The sequence below is a fragment of the Neophocaena asiaeorientalis genome, unplaced genomic scaffold, assembly GCF_003031525.2.
Source record: "Neophocaena asiaeorientalis asiaeorientalis breed wild unplaced genomic scaffold, Neophocaena_asiaeorientalis_V1.1 scaffold134, whole genome shotgun sequence".
Taxonomy (NCBI): domain Eukaryota; kingdom Metazoa; phylum Chordata; class Mammalia; order Artiodactyla; family Phocoenidae; genus Neophocaena; species Neophocaena asiaeorientalis.
In genome coordinates, this window is record NW_020185339.1 from 4,102,157 (window position 1) to 4,119,153 (window position 16,997).

Genomic DNA, 16,997 nt, shown 5'->3' on the forward strand with positions numbered 1-16,997 from the left:
ACCATGCTCTATACTGTTTTTTGTAGAAGGTAAGACACGCCTTACCGATTTGACATCTATCAAATAGAATGTTGGTCCAGTAATGACAGCAGGTTCACTCCAGCTGATGTTGATGCTAAAAGGTGATGTTGCTACTACATACACATTTTCAGGAGGACCATCTGGAGCTATGAAAATAGAAAAAAATCGATTACCTTGCTACACTGAAGCTAGTATTTGCCACAATACGATAATAGAAAAGACCATAAAAAAGGATAATCATGCTGAATTAATTATACACAAATTTATAGTTCACAGCGTGCTAAAAGGCATTGGCAAATCAAATGATGTAATTACTTTCAAAATAATTACTACGCATAAAGAACTTCCATATGAGAAATTAATGGTCGTAAATACATGATTTTTAAACTTGAAATAACAGTTTGAAAAGAAAGCATTACTATTGCTAAAATAAATCTTTTTGAACAAATCAATATTTTATTTTAAAATAATTAGCTTAACAATGTTGTTTTAGGAAAACCTGCAGAAACTAAACATATTTGACTACAGAAAAGTGGAACTGGTTCAAGTGAATTATATTTAAAATGTATTGTCTTACAAATGTATCAATAAATTGGGTTGGTTTATTGTTTTCACTGAGGGGGTAGCATAGGAAATAGGTTATACAACTGATCTTATTATTACAAATGTAAACATTTCCTGAGTTCATTATGATTCCAAACAAATTCTTTAATTTGTCTTGCTTTTATTATTGTTGTCTTTCCTCAAGAGTGCAAAACAAGAAATAATATTTTAAGGAACTGACTGATGAAAACCTGTGTTGAAATTTCAATTTGTGAAACTACTAGGAATTAGAAGAGTTTTCAGTATGTTAAGAAGGATTTAGTCACAGTTACTTTGACATAGACATTGACCTAGAAACACTGTTTACACATCCCTGTCCTATCACGGCCCCTCATCAATTCCAGGGATATTAAATATTGGGAGATGAGTATTTCCCAGCATTTCTGATTTTTAAATCCACATGAACAAACATTACTGAACAATATCATTCCTTAGATCCTGAGAAGGGGTAAAGAAGAAGAGAAAATATTCACTTCCTCAAATTTATAACAGCAACAAGTTGTATGATCTTGGCCAGACAATAAAATTTCTGGACCTCAGTTTCCTCTTCATATGCATACTTCACAGTGTTTTAAAAAGAACTGCGAACACAAAATGTGTGAAAGTAGCCCATTAGTTTAGTGTTTGGCCCTTTTTGTAAATTAATACAAAATATTATAACAAAGGGCAAAGTAAAGATAAGAACTAATTAGAAATACAAATAATCTACTATGAGACGGCAAAGACAGTGGTGAGTACAGTTGGGTGGGGAGTCAAGGTAAAGTTGCAGAGAGGAGCTGGGGATTGAATAGACTTTGAAACATGAGAAGGATTTCAATAATCAGAGGGGCAGGTTTGGGGGCACTTCTTTGCTAAGAAGGTCCTAAGCAAAGCCACAAAGATATAAACAATGGGATCCACAGGCAGAATATTATTTCTGCAGAACGGCTTTCTTACGCTCATTAATCTTATGCTTATTATTTTATAATTGAAAAATATAACTCTAGGAAGGGGTCCACACACTTCACCAGACTGTCCAAGGAATGCATGGTACAAAAAAAAAAAAGAAATCGGAACCTCTAAATTTAAGGAATAGAGATATCACAGAAAGACCAGCATTAATGGAGGGACAGGGTAGGGAACAAGCCTCAAGCAGTCATTTGGGAACTAAGTTAGGGAGCACTCGATTATCTTAAAGTGTTTGAAGTTCATTCTTTAAACAATGGGATGTCACTGAAAGTTCTGAGAAGGGAAGTATTTTTCTAATGATTTAGGAAGAAATCTGATGCAGCTATGAAAAAAGATATGTGCTCTGAAGCAATGAGTCCAGATAGGCTATTTCCAAAAAGCCAGGTGAGATCTGATGAGACCCAAAAGTAGAAGAGTGACAGTAGGTAGAGATAGGAGGAGATGAATCCCAGAGCCCTTAGAAAATCTAATAAAAAGAACTGAAGGGCAGATGAGATGTGAAATAGAGGAATGCAGTAAAAGCTGACTCATGTATTAATCCTGGGAGAGTATTGCTAGAATTCACAACAACAGCACGTTCAGGAACAGACACTAGTTTTGGTAGGGATAAGACTATGGCAGGAGATGACAAATTTGGTCTGTACTCATTAAGTCTGAGATACTCACAAGGATTCAGATGCCTGCCTGGCAACTGGAAAGATGAGCCTAGAACCAGGGAGACAGGACCAAGATGGAAAAGGGTTTTAAAAATTTTTCAGATAATTCCTTACAAATTGGGATAGTATAAATATGGCAAGTATATCTGGTTCAAGTGAGTCACAGGCTCTGAAGAAAGACAGAAGTTTTATTTCAACACCAGGTAGCTGTTTAAGATGCTAATAGTAGTGACAATCTTTGAACTATGAATGAGTTATTGGTACTTAGAACGTTTCCAAGAGAGATGATCAAATGTTACTATGGAGGACTCTAGGAAATGTATAAGAAAGTTTCTGTGGGAAAATGCTTTTGGGGTGACAAACATATGCTTCCTACTTGTACCTTTTCTGAACTTTGTGCAATACTCTGAACATTGACTCAGAGATCCAGTCTATATGGTCTCCAGGGGAGAGAGTGAGGAGGGGATGCTCCTGGATTCAGAGGTACGATAAGCTGAGAGGTGTTAAAAATAATGACAGAATTAGGCACATGATTTCTCTGGTGACTAAATGTAGAGAGATCATGGAATCTCAGCACTTAAACACACCCTGCATGTCCTGAGATCTTCAGTCTTATTCTAACTTTAGGGTCCTAGATTTAGGAAAACTGCCTCAAATTGTAGCATAATTCATTTAGATAACTATACACATAACAAATGAGAGCTACAGGAGGTCTCCTGCCACCAGCGTAATTGTTTTTGGATGCCCTCACAGAATAATGCACTCCATATTCAAAAGTGGCAACTCTCTTTCCTTCCCAAGCTGGATATTCCTTAGAAATAAGGAGTGGATAGGCTTCAGGATTAGGTACACCATTACTGATCATCATTATATACTTTTCCTCATGGAGAAATGGCTCTGAAAAATGTAAGATGTTTTGTGGGTTTCAATGGCCTGTCTCCTGCCTTTGACTCTGTAAAAGGGGATGGGCTAGAAGCTAAGTAAAGCTTTATTAAGGTGGCTATTGATTAATTATTTATCCTTTATTAATGTTTTTGCAAAACCTGCCTTCTAGCTCTGTGTGGACCACTGTGGAGAGGAAGAATTTTCTGACAGGCTGCACGTTTCAAGTGGTATGAGACAGGAAAATATTTTAGCCTACCTTTTCCTTTATTTCTACCAAAATGTTCTGTTGGCTTTTAGGTGAAATTTATGCATTTATCCAATCAATATTTATTGAGCATCTTCTATGTGCCAGGGACTGGGAAGACACCAAACTTATAGAAGTGACCTATCCATACAGAGCTTCTAGTATGTACCCACTCTTCTTCACTCAGCAACTGTTTATTGAACACCTACTCAAGGCAGGCATTTTTGAGGTGCTGGGAATAGAGAAGAAAACCAAAGATACAAAGATCATGGAACCACTATTTCAGTGGAGGGAGACAAATAATATATAAGTATATTATTAAAAAATTATATAAATTAATATATAACATACAAATAAATGATATACTATGTTAGGAAGTGATATGTACCATGACAAAAAATGAAGCAGGGTAATTGGGATGGGAATGTAGATAGGAGTTACTATTTTAAAAAATATGGTGGTCAGGCTATGCCTCTCCAAACAGGTAACATTTAAACAAAGATTTGAAGGAGGTGAGGGAGCATGGGAATGTTTGAAGAAGGAGTGTCACAGGGAGGAGAATGGCCAGTGCAAAGACCCTGAGACAGGACTGTGCCTGGTGTGTTCTAGGAATAACAGGGACTCCAGTGGGGCTGAAGCCAAGTAAGTCAGAATGTTAAGTCAGACAGGAAATGAGGCCAGATTGTGTAGGGCCTTTAATGCCACGGCTAAGGTCTTTTAAGAACTGCTGTCACAGACAAAAAAGATAAACGCCGTAGTTTAATAAACTAATATCATGAACTAGAAGGAGCCTCTATAGATTTTGGTGCTTGGTATCTAACTCATACCAAGAAGATGGGCCAAAATTCATTATATCAAAAGAGGACAGATTATCTCCAGAATGTTATTCTTATACCTCTATAACATATATAAACTCGATGGCTGTCGGGATTACACTTTTAAACCTAACTCATTCTAGCAGGCAGGCAAGGTGGTGCATTATTGTTGCCCAGATAACATGGACAGCTTACTGAGAATTTTCTGTGATAAGAAAGCCGATGAGATTTTTCTGTGACTAGGTTGATGGTAGCTTGTTTTTACAAATATTTTCTGGAAATATTCTTCTATGTCTGTGTCTTTTCTGCTCTGTAGTCTGGATCTTTGGGGTCTCAAATGAGGACAGATCCAAAACCATTCGCCAAGGAAAACCTCGGCTAGTCTTGCAAACATGTCTGTAGACCAGCTCAGAAAGCAGTATGACGCCTTGCTTCAACTTCTCGTCTTTCATAGTAAAATGTCAACCCTGCAATCATTCCTTTAATACCAGCAATCAAAGCCCTCATCAGGGAGTGTCTGGTACCCCAAGCAGAGCTGACAGAAAAACGACATTCAAAGATCATTCATGATACATACTAACCACTTGAACTACTAAATATTTTAGGTTCTATGCACTAATCAATCATTATAAAAAGGCAAAGTATTTAGCCCCTCGCTGAGCTGTGCTTTAATTCTTGAACTTTCCTAAAGTGTTTTTTTTCTTTCTTTTTTAAGAAACAATCAGATTCTCTTAATAACATTTGCATTTTCAGTATACTTGATAAAATTGCCTGTTTTGTTACACAAGTGTTCCCTGTGTTAAATCCTTTATGAAATATTTCTCTTAGAACATATTATATTAATCTATATTCTTAAAGAATTATAATATGATGGAATAAGAACTCCTAAATCTGAAATTAAAAAAAGTAAACACATACCTAACTAAACTGATATGAATATATTATATGCACATAATATATAACTGAATATATATTTCATCTGTGTAAAGCAATGAAAGATAAACATTTGATTAATTCACGGATATTTTAAGAGAAATATTTAGAACACCAAATGCTCAAAGTATACTATAAAATAGTATCTAATTATTTTAATATTGTCCAAATATTATAATGTACCTTTAAGCAAATAACATTTTCAAGTTTCTTTTATGCAATTTTCTCTTGGAATTTATCAAAATTCCAAAAATGCATAATAAAATAATTCAGTATTATTTTTTTCTTTTATTCCAGTGTGTAGTAAACTATTATTAGAGTTACATAAGGGGGAATACAAAATTACAATTATGAATGTCAACAATCAAAATAAAGGAAGCTTAAAGCAGTAAAGGTATGGGGAACTGAAAATATGCCAGTTTAAAAGCTTAGTAATATATAAGCATCTTTGGGAGACTTTGTCTCTCCATAAACTGTCACATTCTGATTTAGGATTGTTTGTGAAATGAATCTAGTCAGTAGTAGGCCAAGATATCACTATACCCTTTCTCTTATAAATCACAGCAATTTACTCAGTAGGAATGATCTATCCTTATTCTCTCATTCCCCATAATCCAATCACTTCCTCTCATAAGCACTTTTCCCCTGGTTTTCGCAATAATGCATTTTCTGTAACTAACAACCATCATTTCCTGATTATCATGCTTCTATCCTTGCACAGGAATGTAGGTCTTATGTGGGTCAGGGTCATCTTTCCCATCCATCTGTGTCCCCATGCTAAGTGTGTTAGCTGAAAGGTGAGTCTGGATAGACCATCATTATGCCTAGTACATATAAAAGTTTGAATGCCCCCAAGTCTATGACACTTTGATTAAGAACCATCAAATTTTGGTGTGTCTAATACTACACTTTCAGAATAAGCACATTCAAAGAGTTATTAGAAACTTTGCCTTCTGCAGATCCCTGTAAATTTTATTTAATGATGAAAAATGTTGTAGAAAATACTCTGGTTTTTAATGCATGCTGTAGTGACCTTCCTAAAGAATAAGCATAAATAAATAAATGACCTGACAGCAACTCACAAGACAAAAAATATTGAGCTCTGTACACATGTATGATTTAGATTGTCTGCACATCTATTTGAATTTAAGTTCATTTCAAGTTTATTTAAAGGTCCTTCCCTTCAGGGTACTTTAGTTTCAGGATGTGGTACACTGGACCATCAGATTCCTATCTACTGTCATCACTAAATGAAGGACTCCCATTCTTTCTCAGCTTATACAAGTATTAACAGCCTCTAGGACTGTGAGTTGCCTTAGATTCACCATACCTGAAGGAATTTGCTCTTAGATGTCTCTCAGGACTAAACAAAATCTAATTGGCTGGGTGGTTCGGGTGGCTTCCTTACATCTTAAATAATTCAGGGTATCAAGAGCCCTGAAGAAGTTCAGCGATTAGATTGACCATATTGATGGAGGCCAAGAGCATCTCAGGTCACATCCGACTGGTTACAATACTGCACTAATTGGCTATCCTTCACTGGTGTTGAATGTTTCCCTAGAGCCCAGTGATTTCACTGCCCAGTATGAGATACTACTGTTGGTGTATGAAATATTTCCTACCCTTTTACAAGATTTTAATTTTGTTTTACAGTTAGATTTCCCAACAGCAAGATAGTAGCACAATGGGCAACTATTACAATCGTAAGAATCTGACCTATTAGACTGTTTGATGAGTACTGAGAATGATTGATGGATGCCCACAGTATTAGACTTCATTGTATGACCATTTTCTTTGATGCTGAATGAATAATTTTCTAAGTCATTTCAGGTTAGCTTAGGTGGAAAAAAATACAAAATACAAAAAAACTCTCACTTCCAATACTAGCCATGCCAGGTAAGAATGGAAATATTCTCATATTAGTTCCACTGCTTTTAGGATCAGATAATACAACTTTTTCTAGAGTAGCATTATGTTCATAAAACAACTTTCTACAACAGTGGTTCTCAAAAATGTGGTCTTCAAACCAGCAGCATCAATATTACCTGGGAAGTTGTTAGAAAAGCAAATTCTGAGATCACACCCCTGACTTACTGAATCAGAAGACCTGGGTAGGGCCTAGCACTCCGTGTTTTAACAAGCCCTCCTGATGATTCTAATGCTCGTGGTACAAGTTTAAGAGCCACTGCTCTGTAACATCAACGTACTATTGGAAAAAGCAGTGGCACTGCTCTTCAGATCAGGTACCAATGATTAGAACTCTTGGTAACAAGGTTAGAAAGGGGGATTACTGTTTCTGTGAAGACTGGGAATGTAGTTAGTGGTGGAGGGCTTGGGAGCTGGTGATAAACATGGAAACTTGCATCCAGCTAACAGACACTCCACACACTGGTCTCCTTGTGCCTTTCATGTATTTTAATTCTGAATAAACGATGAAGAGGTTTTCTCCCTACCATCACTCCCTCTCATTCCCAAAGTTTCTAGAGTAATAACAGGTCATCATGTTCCGTAAGAACATAAGAAAACATCATCATTTCTATGGTACCTTGAAGCTATGTGCAGGAGCAACCTGGAATAATTCAGATAAGGCCATCACCATTACAGAGTGTTAGGGCTGGGATAAACACTGCTACTTCATTCTCCCATGCATTGTATGCAGGTATAATCAGGGTAAAATAACTATCAAGGGTATAATTAAAGAGAAGAGAAACTAAAAGTGTAGTTAGAGGTTATGTGTGTTAGGGCAAGTCCCATTTAATTTGTTTGGGAATGGAGATGGTTGGATCATGTATCAGAAGCTTGTACAATATCTCCAGGTCTTTCTTAGTCTCAGTTTTCAAAGCTAATAATGCCACATACTGATTATCCTTTAAGTTTCCTTTAACTGTTTGGTTTTTAGTGCTTTGCTGAAAAAGACATTCCACTTGTTCATGCAAATGGGGATTTCTAATTATTTTTATTTATATTCTGGAAAACTTGCTTAACAACCTGGCAAAAGTTTTTTGTTTTTGTTTTTTTTGAAAATAAATATAGAGTTCACCTAATCAAACTTACAAGCTTTTGCACAGCAAAGGAAACTGTAAACAAAACAAAAAGATAACCTACAGAATGGGAGAAAATATTTGCAAATGATGCGACTGACAAGGGCTTAATTTCCAAAGCATACAAACAGCTTATACAACTCAACAACAAAAAAACAACCCAATTGAAAAATGGGCAGAAGATCTACATAGACATTTCTCCAAAGAAGAAATACAAATGGCCAATAGGCACATGAAAAGATGTTCAACATCACTAATTATTAGAGAAATGCAAATAGAAACTACAATGAGGTATCACCTCACACCGGTCAGAATGGCCATCATCAAAAATCTACAAAAAATAAATGCTGGAGAGGGTGTGGAGAAAAGGGAAACTTCCTACACTGTTGGTGGGAATGTAAGTTGTTACAGCAACTGTGGAAAACAGTATGGAGTTTCCTCAGGAAACAAAAAACAGAATTACCATATGATCCAGCACTCCCACTCCTGGCATATATCCAGACAAAACTCTAATTCAAAAAGATACCTGCACCTTTATGTTCACAGCAGCACTGTTCACAACAGTCAAGACATGGGAACAACCTAAATGTCCACTGACAGATGGATAAAGAAGATGTAGTACATATATACAATGGAATACTACTCAGCCATAAAAAAGAATGAAATAATGCCATTTGCAGCAACATGGATGCAAGTAGAGATTATCATACTTAGATTATCATACTAAGTTAACTAAATCATAAAGATACCATATGATATCACTTATATATGCAATCTAAAATATGACACAAATGAACCTATCTGTGAAACAGAAGGAGACTCATGGACATAGAGAATAGACTTGTAACCACAAGCCAAGGGGGAGGGGGTTGGGGGAGGGACTGAGTGGGAGGTTGGGGTTATAGCTATTATATATGGAATGGATAAACAACAAGGTCCTACTGTATAGCACAGAGAACTATATTCAATATCCTATGATAAATCATAATGGAAAAGAATATAAAGAAGAATGTATATACAACTGAATCATTTTGCTGTACAGCAGAAATTAACACAATGTTGTAAACCAACTATACTTCAATAAAAAAATTTTTAAAAAAGAGTTGAATGCTTTATTAAATAGTTTAATTTTACATGCATTCTGTTAGTTCCTTTAAATTAGGGTTTCACCTATCTTCTCTTTGTATACTACTTAGCACCCTTCCATCTCTTAGTACTTTCATACCACCATGAGGCTTTACCCAAGTCTTTGTCAAGATCTAAGAGCACAGGCTCTAACCTAGAAAATGAGGTTCATGAATAAATCAATGTGTGTATAGTTCTTAGAATAGTACCAGCACATAATAAACACCTGATAAGCTTAGCTATTTCTGTCATTATTCTTAACTATCCAGCCAAGGAGTCTCAGCTCAGGTACTGTGCCCAATCAAAAGGTGCCCTCAACTACCAGACATAGCAATCCTATGGTTCTTCAGAAATGGGAGTTTTCCATAGTCAAATCAGAGTTCTCCCTTCTTCCTTAATAAATGCAGAAGAAAACAGAGCTGAAAATTTGTTGGCCTAGGGCCTAATACTGAGGCAGGCCTGAACTGAGGTTAATGACCAGAAATCACAAAGAATGAAATGTACTTCACACTTCTTTCTAAACCAAGAGAAAGAAGATTCTCAGAAAAGTCAAAATCAATTCAATTCAACATGAAATTTGAAGTTTGAGATGAGAAAGTGGGAGAATTCATTGAATTTTTAAAAGATAAAATACAGGTAGCTATTATTGGGAGAAAGATTGTTTCTTCTTTTATTCTTTTAATAACCAGGCTTTCTAGAGGCATACTTATGTCTTTTCATGTACCTTGAATGGTTCATCTCACAGAAATCCAAATAAACTGAAAGAAACCCCGATATGGGCAATAAAAGCATATAAGATTAAAGAAAAAAAACCCCAGGCTTTCTATAATATTGATGATTTAAAAAATAATACAGTGATCATTCTTATCCTTTGATTTTTAGTGATTTTGCTGAAAAATACATGCTTATGTAATAGGATTTCAAAATATTTTTATTTATATTATGGAAAGCTGTTTAATAACCTGGCAAAAGCTCTTTTAAGTATACAGTTGAATGCTTTAATAGACAATTTTACATGCTTACTATTATGTTCTTTAAATTATGATTTCATGTAAATATCCTCTCTTTGTAATTATACTTAGCAACCCAAATTTATACATTGGTCTCCTTTGTTTTCTTCATGGACTATCAATCACAGTTTATTATCTCAGTTAATCATTTTGATACTATTAAAGCTTCAATCCACTCTGAAATAGGCATTTATTATTTTCTTTCATTGTCTGAAATCCTCCTCAATTTATTATGAGCAGATTTCTTTTCTACATGCAGTAATTCAAACTTATGTTAATTAATGAAAAAGAAAAAAAATCAACAATATAAAATAGACTGGGTCTTTCTCACCTTCTGAGATGGCCCACACTCCGTCCGTGGAGTGTGTTTCTCTCTAAATAAATCCACTTCTTCCCCATCACTTTGTCTCTCACTGAATTCTTTCTGCAATGCGACATCAAGAACCTGAGCTTCATTAAGTCCTGAGACCAGCTAGACCAACTCCTGCTCATTGTCAACACCGTTGGGGACATCTTCTGTGCCGTTTCTTTGCGACAACTTTTGGGGCACTAACAACTGGTTGGGAGACTACTTTGAAAGTGATAGCATCTAAAATCAAACTAAGGCCCCCACCCAGGTGGAAGGTGGTAACTTCAGGCAGAGTATAATTCCTGAAGCAACACCCTGTTACCTCACCACCAACCAATCAGAAGAAAATCTGCACACAGTGGAAGATAAGACTCTTGACACCCCTTCCCCAAATGATTAACTGCGATTAACTTCCCCTTCTCCCTTTAAAAACTTTCATGGTCAAGCAGAATCTTGGGAGTGGTTCTTGGATATGAGTCTGCCTTCTCCCCAGGTTGCTGGCCTCCTGAATAAAGCAATCTCTCCTTTACAACCAACCAACCAATAAATAAATAAATACATAAATACATAAAATAAAATAAAGTAAAATAAAATAAACTGGTTTTGTGAAATAAAAGAAGCTGAACATGTCAAACATGAATGGAAACTGACCAGGAGAATTTTAATTTTGACAATAACCATGTAAATATTTGAAAGACAAGCTATAGTCAGAAAGAAAATCTGAAGAAAATTTGTACATTTTTGCAATATGGAGAATTTTGACATTGAAATATTTTCCAATTAAAGTCAAATGTCTTCCTTGAGTCCAAATGTCATATTCATTTAGTCTTAGATATTGAATAGGCATGAAGATTAGAAACATACATAAGACATGATCACCTGTCATCTCTGCCTGTAAGGAGCTCAGAGTTCGACAAGAGAGAGAGATAAACAATTATGATGTAATACGTTCAGTGTTTAGAAACAATTTTTGGAAGGTGGGAGTGGGAAGAGGAATTTATAGAAGGCTTTGCAAAGGAGATATTTGGTCTCCTTTGCAAAGAAGAGGCAGTTGGTCTCCAAAAGAGGACGGAAAGGACAGTAAGAAAGAACACACATACTTTGCTCTTTCTCTGGAGCACAAAGGAGAAAGAGCAAAGTACGTGTGGGGAATATGAACAAAAATCATAAATAACCATATAGAGCATACTAAAAATATAATTTTTACACAACAGGAAAATAGAAAACTATCAGATTTTAAGCAGAGGAATAATAGATAGGTGTATTCAAAAACTAGGTTCAGGTGGAGGGTAGAGGAAATGGGAACAGAAAGACCATTTAGATATCTTTTGTAATAATCTAGGAGACAGCTGAATTTAGGGAGCCTTAACAGAGAAACATAAACAAATTCAAGAAATATTTAGAAGGGAAAGTCAGTAGGAGTTAGGTATGCACTTGGGGGTGGGAAAGGCTAAAAAGAATTAAGAATGATTCCTAGATTGCTGGCTTGAACAATCAGACGAACAATGGTACAATACACTGAAACAGGGAACACACAGGTAGGAGGAGGCTTGCAGTGGGGCAGGAACAGTGGTAATATGGGGTTTGAGATGTCTGTGGAAACCTAAGTGGTCATACCAGTAACTTCAATCTACAGGTCTAGAAGAGAGAGAGATGTCATCTTGAATTACACATTTGGGAGTCTTAGGCAACTAACTTAGAAGACTTTCAACAGCATATAATTAATTTTGCAGAAGTACAACCATCATGTCTAGAATAAATTATATTCAATTCCTTTACTGGCACCAGGATAGAGCCTATTCTAAAAACCCACTGCCACAAAATGGGCTTCTTCATGTCATGAATTATATTTTCCTATTTATTTATGGCTAACATCTCTTCTTATCATTATATAATTGCTTCTTTATAGAAAGGAGAATACCTACCTCTGTTATGATAGCCTTCACCACACTATAAGTGCATTATACCATTTAGAATATATGAAGAAAAATAATTGAATATATAGTAACTCATCAACAATGTCTCATTTTTAAAAATGTTAAGGAGTGCTTTGCCCTCTATTTGGTTTTTCTTCTTTTTAAATCATAAAGTTGCATTCCTTGGAAGCTTCTTTGATGAGGCATGTTTTGCTGAATTTTTTTTAACCTAACAGATGTTTGGGTAGTTAAAATTCCTCATGAGTATGGTATCCCGTGGTTTTCACAACCTAAGTGTTACCCCAGGAATTTTCCTTTCTTGCTGTCTTCCAGTCCTGGTGGTCTATCGGAGATGCACATTATGAGAGTCCCATTTCACTCCATACTAAATTTCACACCCACACTCTTTTAAAGTTGTACATTCCCTCCGCATTATAAGTACCTATTGTGTACCACAGAGATATTTAACAGCTTCCATTGTGCATTCCTCCCCCACACACAAATTGCTTTTGAGTATAAGGATAATCAGAAAAATAAGAGATGAGTAAAATAAGCTATAAGACTTTAATGTTTCAAGTTAAATATTTCTGCCATTTGTAATTTCTGTGCTTATGTTTGTATCTCTGCACACTTAGCATGAAGTACAGAGTAATGGCTATTATACAGATGATTTAAGCAGAAAAACAATTTGGTTTCAATTATCTAGATCAGAGTATGTGGGAGAAAGAAATGCTAGCTTGAGCTGTTTCTTTTATTCACTCCAGTGTACAGTGGCAGATCTAGATTCAGACAGTAACCCAATGTAATTCTCAGCTTGCATTCCAGCTTTGCTCCCTGCATCTTCAATTTGAGTGCTCTTCTTTATGAGCTCAGAGAGAGTTAATACAACATATTTTCTTATTCTACAAGTCATTTGAGAACATCATATAATATTTATTATTCCAACTGGGTGGTCTTCTTCTTTGAGCTATTCAAATGTTGAATAATCTGACCTCAAACTAGCTATCAATTGCTAGGCTCCTTATCAAAGAAGCTCCAGGTTTTGATAAGAAGTTCTGGGAATAAGTGCTTGGGCACAACTTGATGCTATTAGAGTAACATGCACAAATCTGAAATAGTGATTTTATACTAAGTTATACTGTTGTTTAGTGTTTTCCATAATTCAGAGGAATCATTCATTTTCATTGTTTTATTTTCTTATAAAACAACGTAACACTTTTTTGGAATCAATGACATAAAAAACCGTATTAAATTTCTTCATCCAGATTACTTTTTATGTTTGCAAAATGTCTGTCATGCTTTTCATCTTTGGTATGTAGAATCAACATCTAAGCATTACTTGCTTTCAATCTTAAAAACATTACTACTCTTCAAGATTTTTGTTGCTTGACTGTTCTTATTTCTCATATTCTTATACAATATGTTAGTAGTTCACTATATATATTGTCTTGCAATAATATATGTAGTGTCTTTCTGTCTTTCATATCAAATGCCACCTCAGAGTATCTCTCCTTGGCTTAATAAATAAAACTTTTTTACCATACACTTATGAAATTCAAATACATTTATCATTAGAAAAATGTCCCTTTCATTTCTGAGACTAAATGAAGAGTGACCAACTCATTCTCATAACTTTCAAAATTAATTTATTATTACCACCCCCATATGACTACTCAGCTGAAAAGCTAATGTTTGAGAATGCCAAGAAAAATAGTAAGTCTGTTGTAACAAATTCTGAAATATATAAATCTTTTCACTTTTCTCTCTTAATCACAGTGGTAGAAAGGCAACTTTCCATGTATCCCCTTAAATCTTATTGATAAAGAACAGAGTAGAAAATTAGTCCTTAAGGATAAAGAACAATAAAAGGGAATAGGAGTAGCATAGAAAATCTACTTAACTACTGATAAATTTTTTTCACACCCAAGTACTCTCTGATGGAGAAGTCAAATTGTGGCAGTGAGATACCAGACCGAGAGAGAAGAAAAGTACCAGATAAAAGTCAAACTGGTACTCCATACGAAGGCACTCTTTCGATTAGTCATCAAGTAAAGATCTGGGAGCTGGGGTGAAAAAGAAGCCAAGATTATCCTCTCCATTCCATCAAGAACTAACAAATCAACCAACTAACCACCGATGGCAAAGGAACACATCCTAATAAAACTAGAAAAATAATGCTATTTATTTTTTAAAAAGCTCACACCGATTGTGAAATATTTGAAATATTCTACCATTATTCTTTTAAACTAGAATAGGCAAAGTGGAGTAGTAGGGAATTGAAAATGACCAAATTCTAGTGAGTGGGTCATAAACCTTAAAGTGGGGTTGGAAGTGGAGGGACTCCAGCGGGGGGGGGGGAAGAAATGACATTCAAGCAGAAAGACTCTCAAATTTTCAGAATAAGAATGGGGGATTCTTTAAAAATCCAACTTCCCGGGCTTCCCTGGTGGCGCAGTAGTTAACAGTCCGCCTGCCGATGCAGGGGACACAGGTTCGTGCCCCGGTCTGGGAGGATCCCACATGCTGCAGAGCGGCAGGGCCTGTGAGCCATGGCCGCTGAGCTTGCACGTCCGGAGCCTGTGCTCCGCAACGGCAGAGGCCACAACAGTGAGAGGCCCGCGTACTGCAAAAAAAAAAAAAAAAAAAAAAATCCAACTTCCCAGTTTCATTTACCAGCTTTTGAATTGGTCAGATTATATGTTGTTTTACGCTAATTGAACATCTTCCACCATCCTGTCTAGAGTACTTGAGGAAATGATACATTTAGAAATTCGAATTCCTGGCTCACTGTAGCAGGCTTCTGTCCAAGTGAGACGCTCCTAAGGAGTGGGACGGGAACCCTGAGTGGCAGCAGGTGCACAGGCATATGGTCTATTTTAATCAAAGGTAACAAATTAGCTGCCCACAGGCCAGATGTGGGCTACGGACGTTTGGTTTGAAAAACTAAATGTTTTTAAATTTTAAAAACTTGTTACAGCAAGAAATTAAGTATTTTCACATTAAAAAATCTAACTTTCCTATTTCTTTGAAAACATCCTAAGTCCTAATAGCATGACTTCTCTATAAGACAGTAATCAGACAGAGGCGAGTAGTGGTTGCCCCTGTAGATGGCACGTTCTGTTAATCTGCCAAGGTTTCCACCACTCTCAATCGCCTTACATCAGCCTGCTTCATTCATTATGGTACCTGAGTGATGTCTTCAGGTAACTTCAAGTTGTCCCTGGTCACTTGTAATTTTGGTTATTCTTACTGGCTGAAGCAACTAAAATTCCGAACTTTACCTATGTTCTAATCTCTAAGCATCTGTTTCTTTCTGTTTTCTAGTCAATTAGATTATCATAGTTATTTCTTCTCAAAGTTAACAGGCTCAAAATAACCATAATTACTGACTAAACGCAACCTGGATTTGATTTTTCCATATCTTCCTTTTCTTTTTTATGGCACTATCATCCTCTCTATCCCCTGCACTGGAAAACAGTTCATTCTGCCTCCCCCATTTTAGCTTATTTAATCAAGTTTAACGCGTTCAGGAAATATTTATGGAGTGCCTACTGTTGCCAGGCACCATTCTAGCCAATAAAGAAACAGCAATGGTCAAGACACCTTCTAAAAATAAGCAAATACATATAACTAAAAAATGATCAGGTAATTATAAATTTTCATTAAGATAAGATGATATTCTAGAAAAAACTGTATGGCTCTTTTAGATTGGGTGGTCAAGGAAATTCATTCTTAGCAGGAATCATTCAAGTAGAAGTATACATTATAAAAAGCTGCTCATGCAAAGACAGACGTGGAAAAACATTCCAATCCAAACGAACAGGGCCAAGTTCTAGTACTTTCGTGTGTTCAAACAACACAAAAAATATCCAGTATGAGTGGAGGATAATGGTAAGTGGGAAAATGATTATGGATGAGGTTAGAGTGTTAGGTAAGAGCCAAGTCACATAGGGCTTTGTTAATCATGTTAAGAAATTTAAATCTTATTCCAAGAGCAATGGAAATTCACTGAAAGGCTTTAAACAAGGAAGTGACATCATCTGATTTACATTTTAAAAGGTCAGCGTGAAAGCTAAGGAGGTCAGGTTAACGCAGTGGTAGCAGTAATGAAGGATAGGACTAATATGCTGGTAATGCAAATGGAGGGATGTGTTTAGATAGCATGGTTGAAATAAATCATTGGCGGAGTAGAAGAGGAAAAGAACATTGCCTAAATTTTCATTTTCTGCCTTCGGACGATGAGACTTAGTGTTTAGACTACGTTAATTTTGAGAGGATATTAGACACACCTTCCCAATGATGTCAGTTAAATATACTGATTGGGTTCCAGGGAGCAATCAGAACTGGAAATAGATACTTGAGAATAATCACTATATAAGTAGACTTTAAAGCCATAGGACAGGATAAGGTCACTTAAGGTAAGATCTCATAGGGGTTGTGTGTTGATAAAG

General features: G+C 35.9%; 1 protein-coding gene across 6 annotated transcripts in view; it reads right to left on the reverse strand.

The window, feature by feature from the left end:
• The window catches only part of PTPRQ (protein tyrosine phosphatase receptor type Q), a 205,234-nt gene that overhangs the window by 73,952 nt on the left and 114,285 nt on the right, over positions 1 to 16,997 (reverse strand). For all 6 annotated transcript variants that reach the window (XM_024737186.1, XM_024737185.1, XM_024737184.1 and 3 more), the window contains one exon: positions 46 to 167. In XM_024737186.1, coding sequence (XP_024592954.1) covers positions 46 to 167 — 122 coding nt within the window. The remainder of the gene's footprint in view (positions 1 to 45; positions 168 to 16,997) is intronic.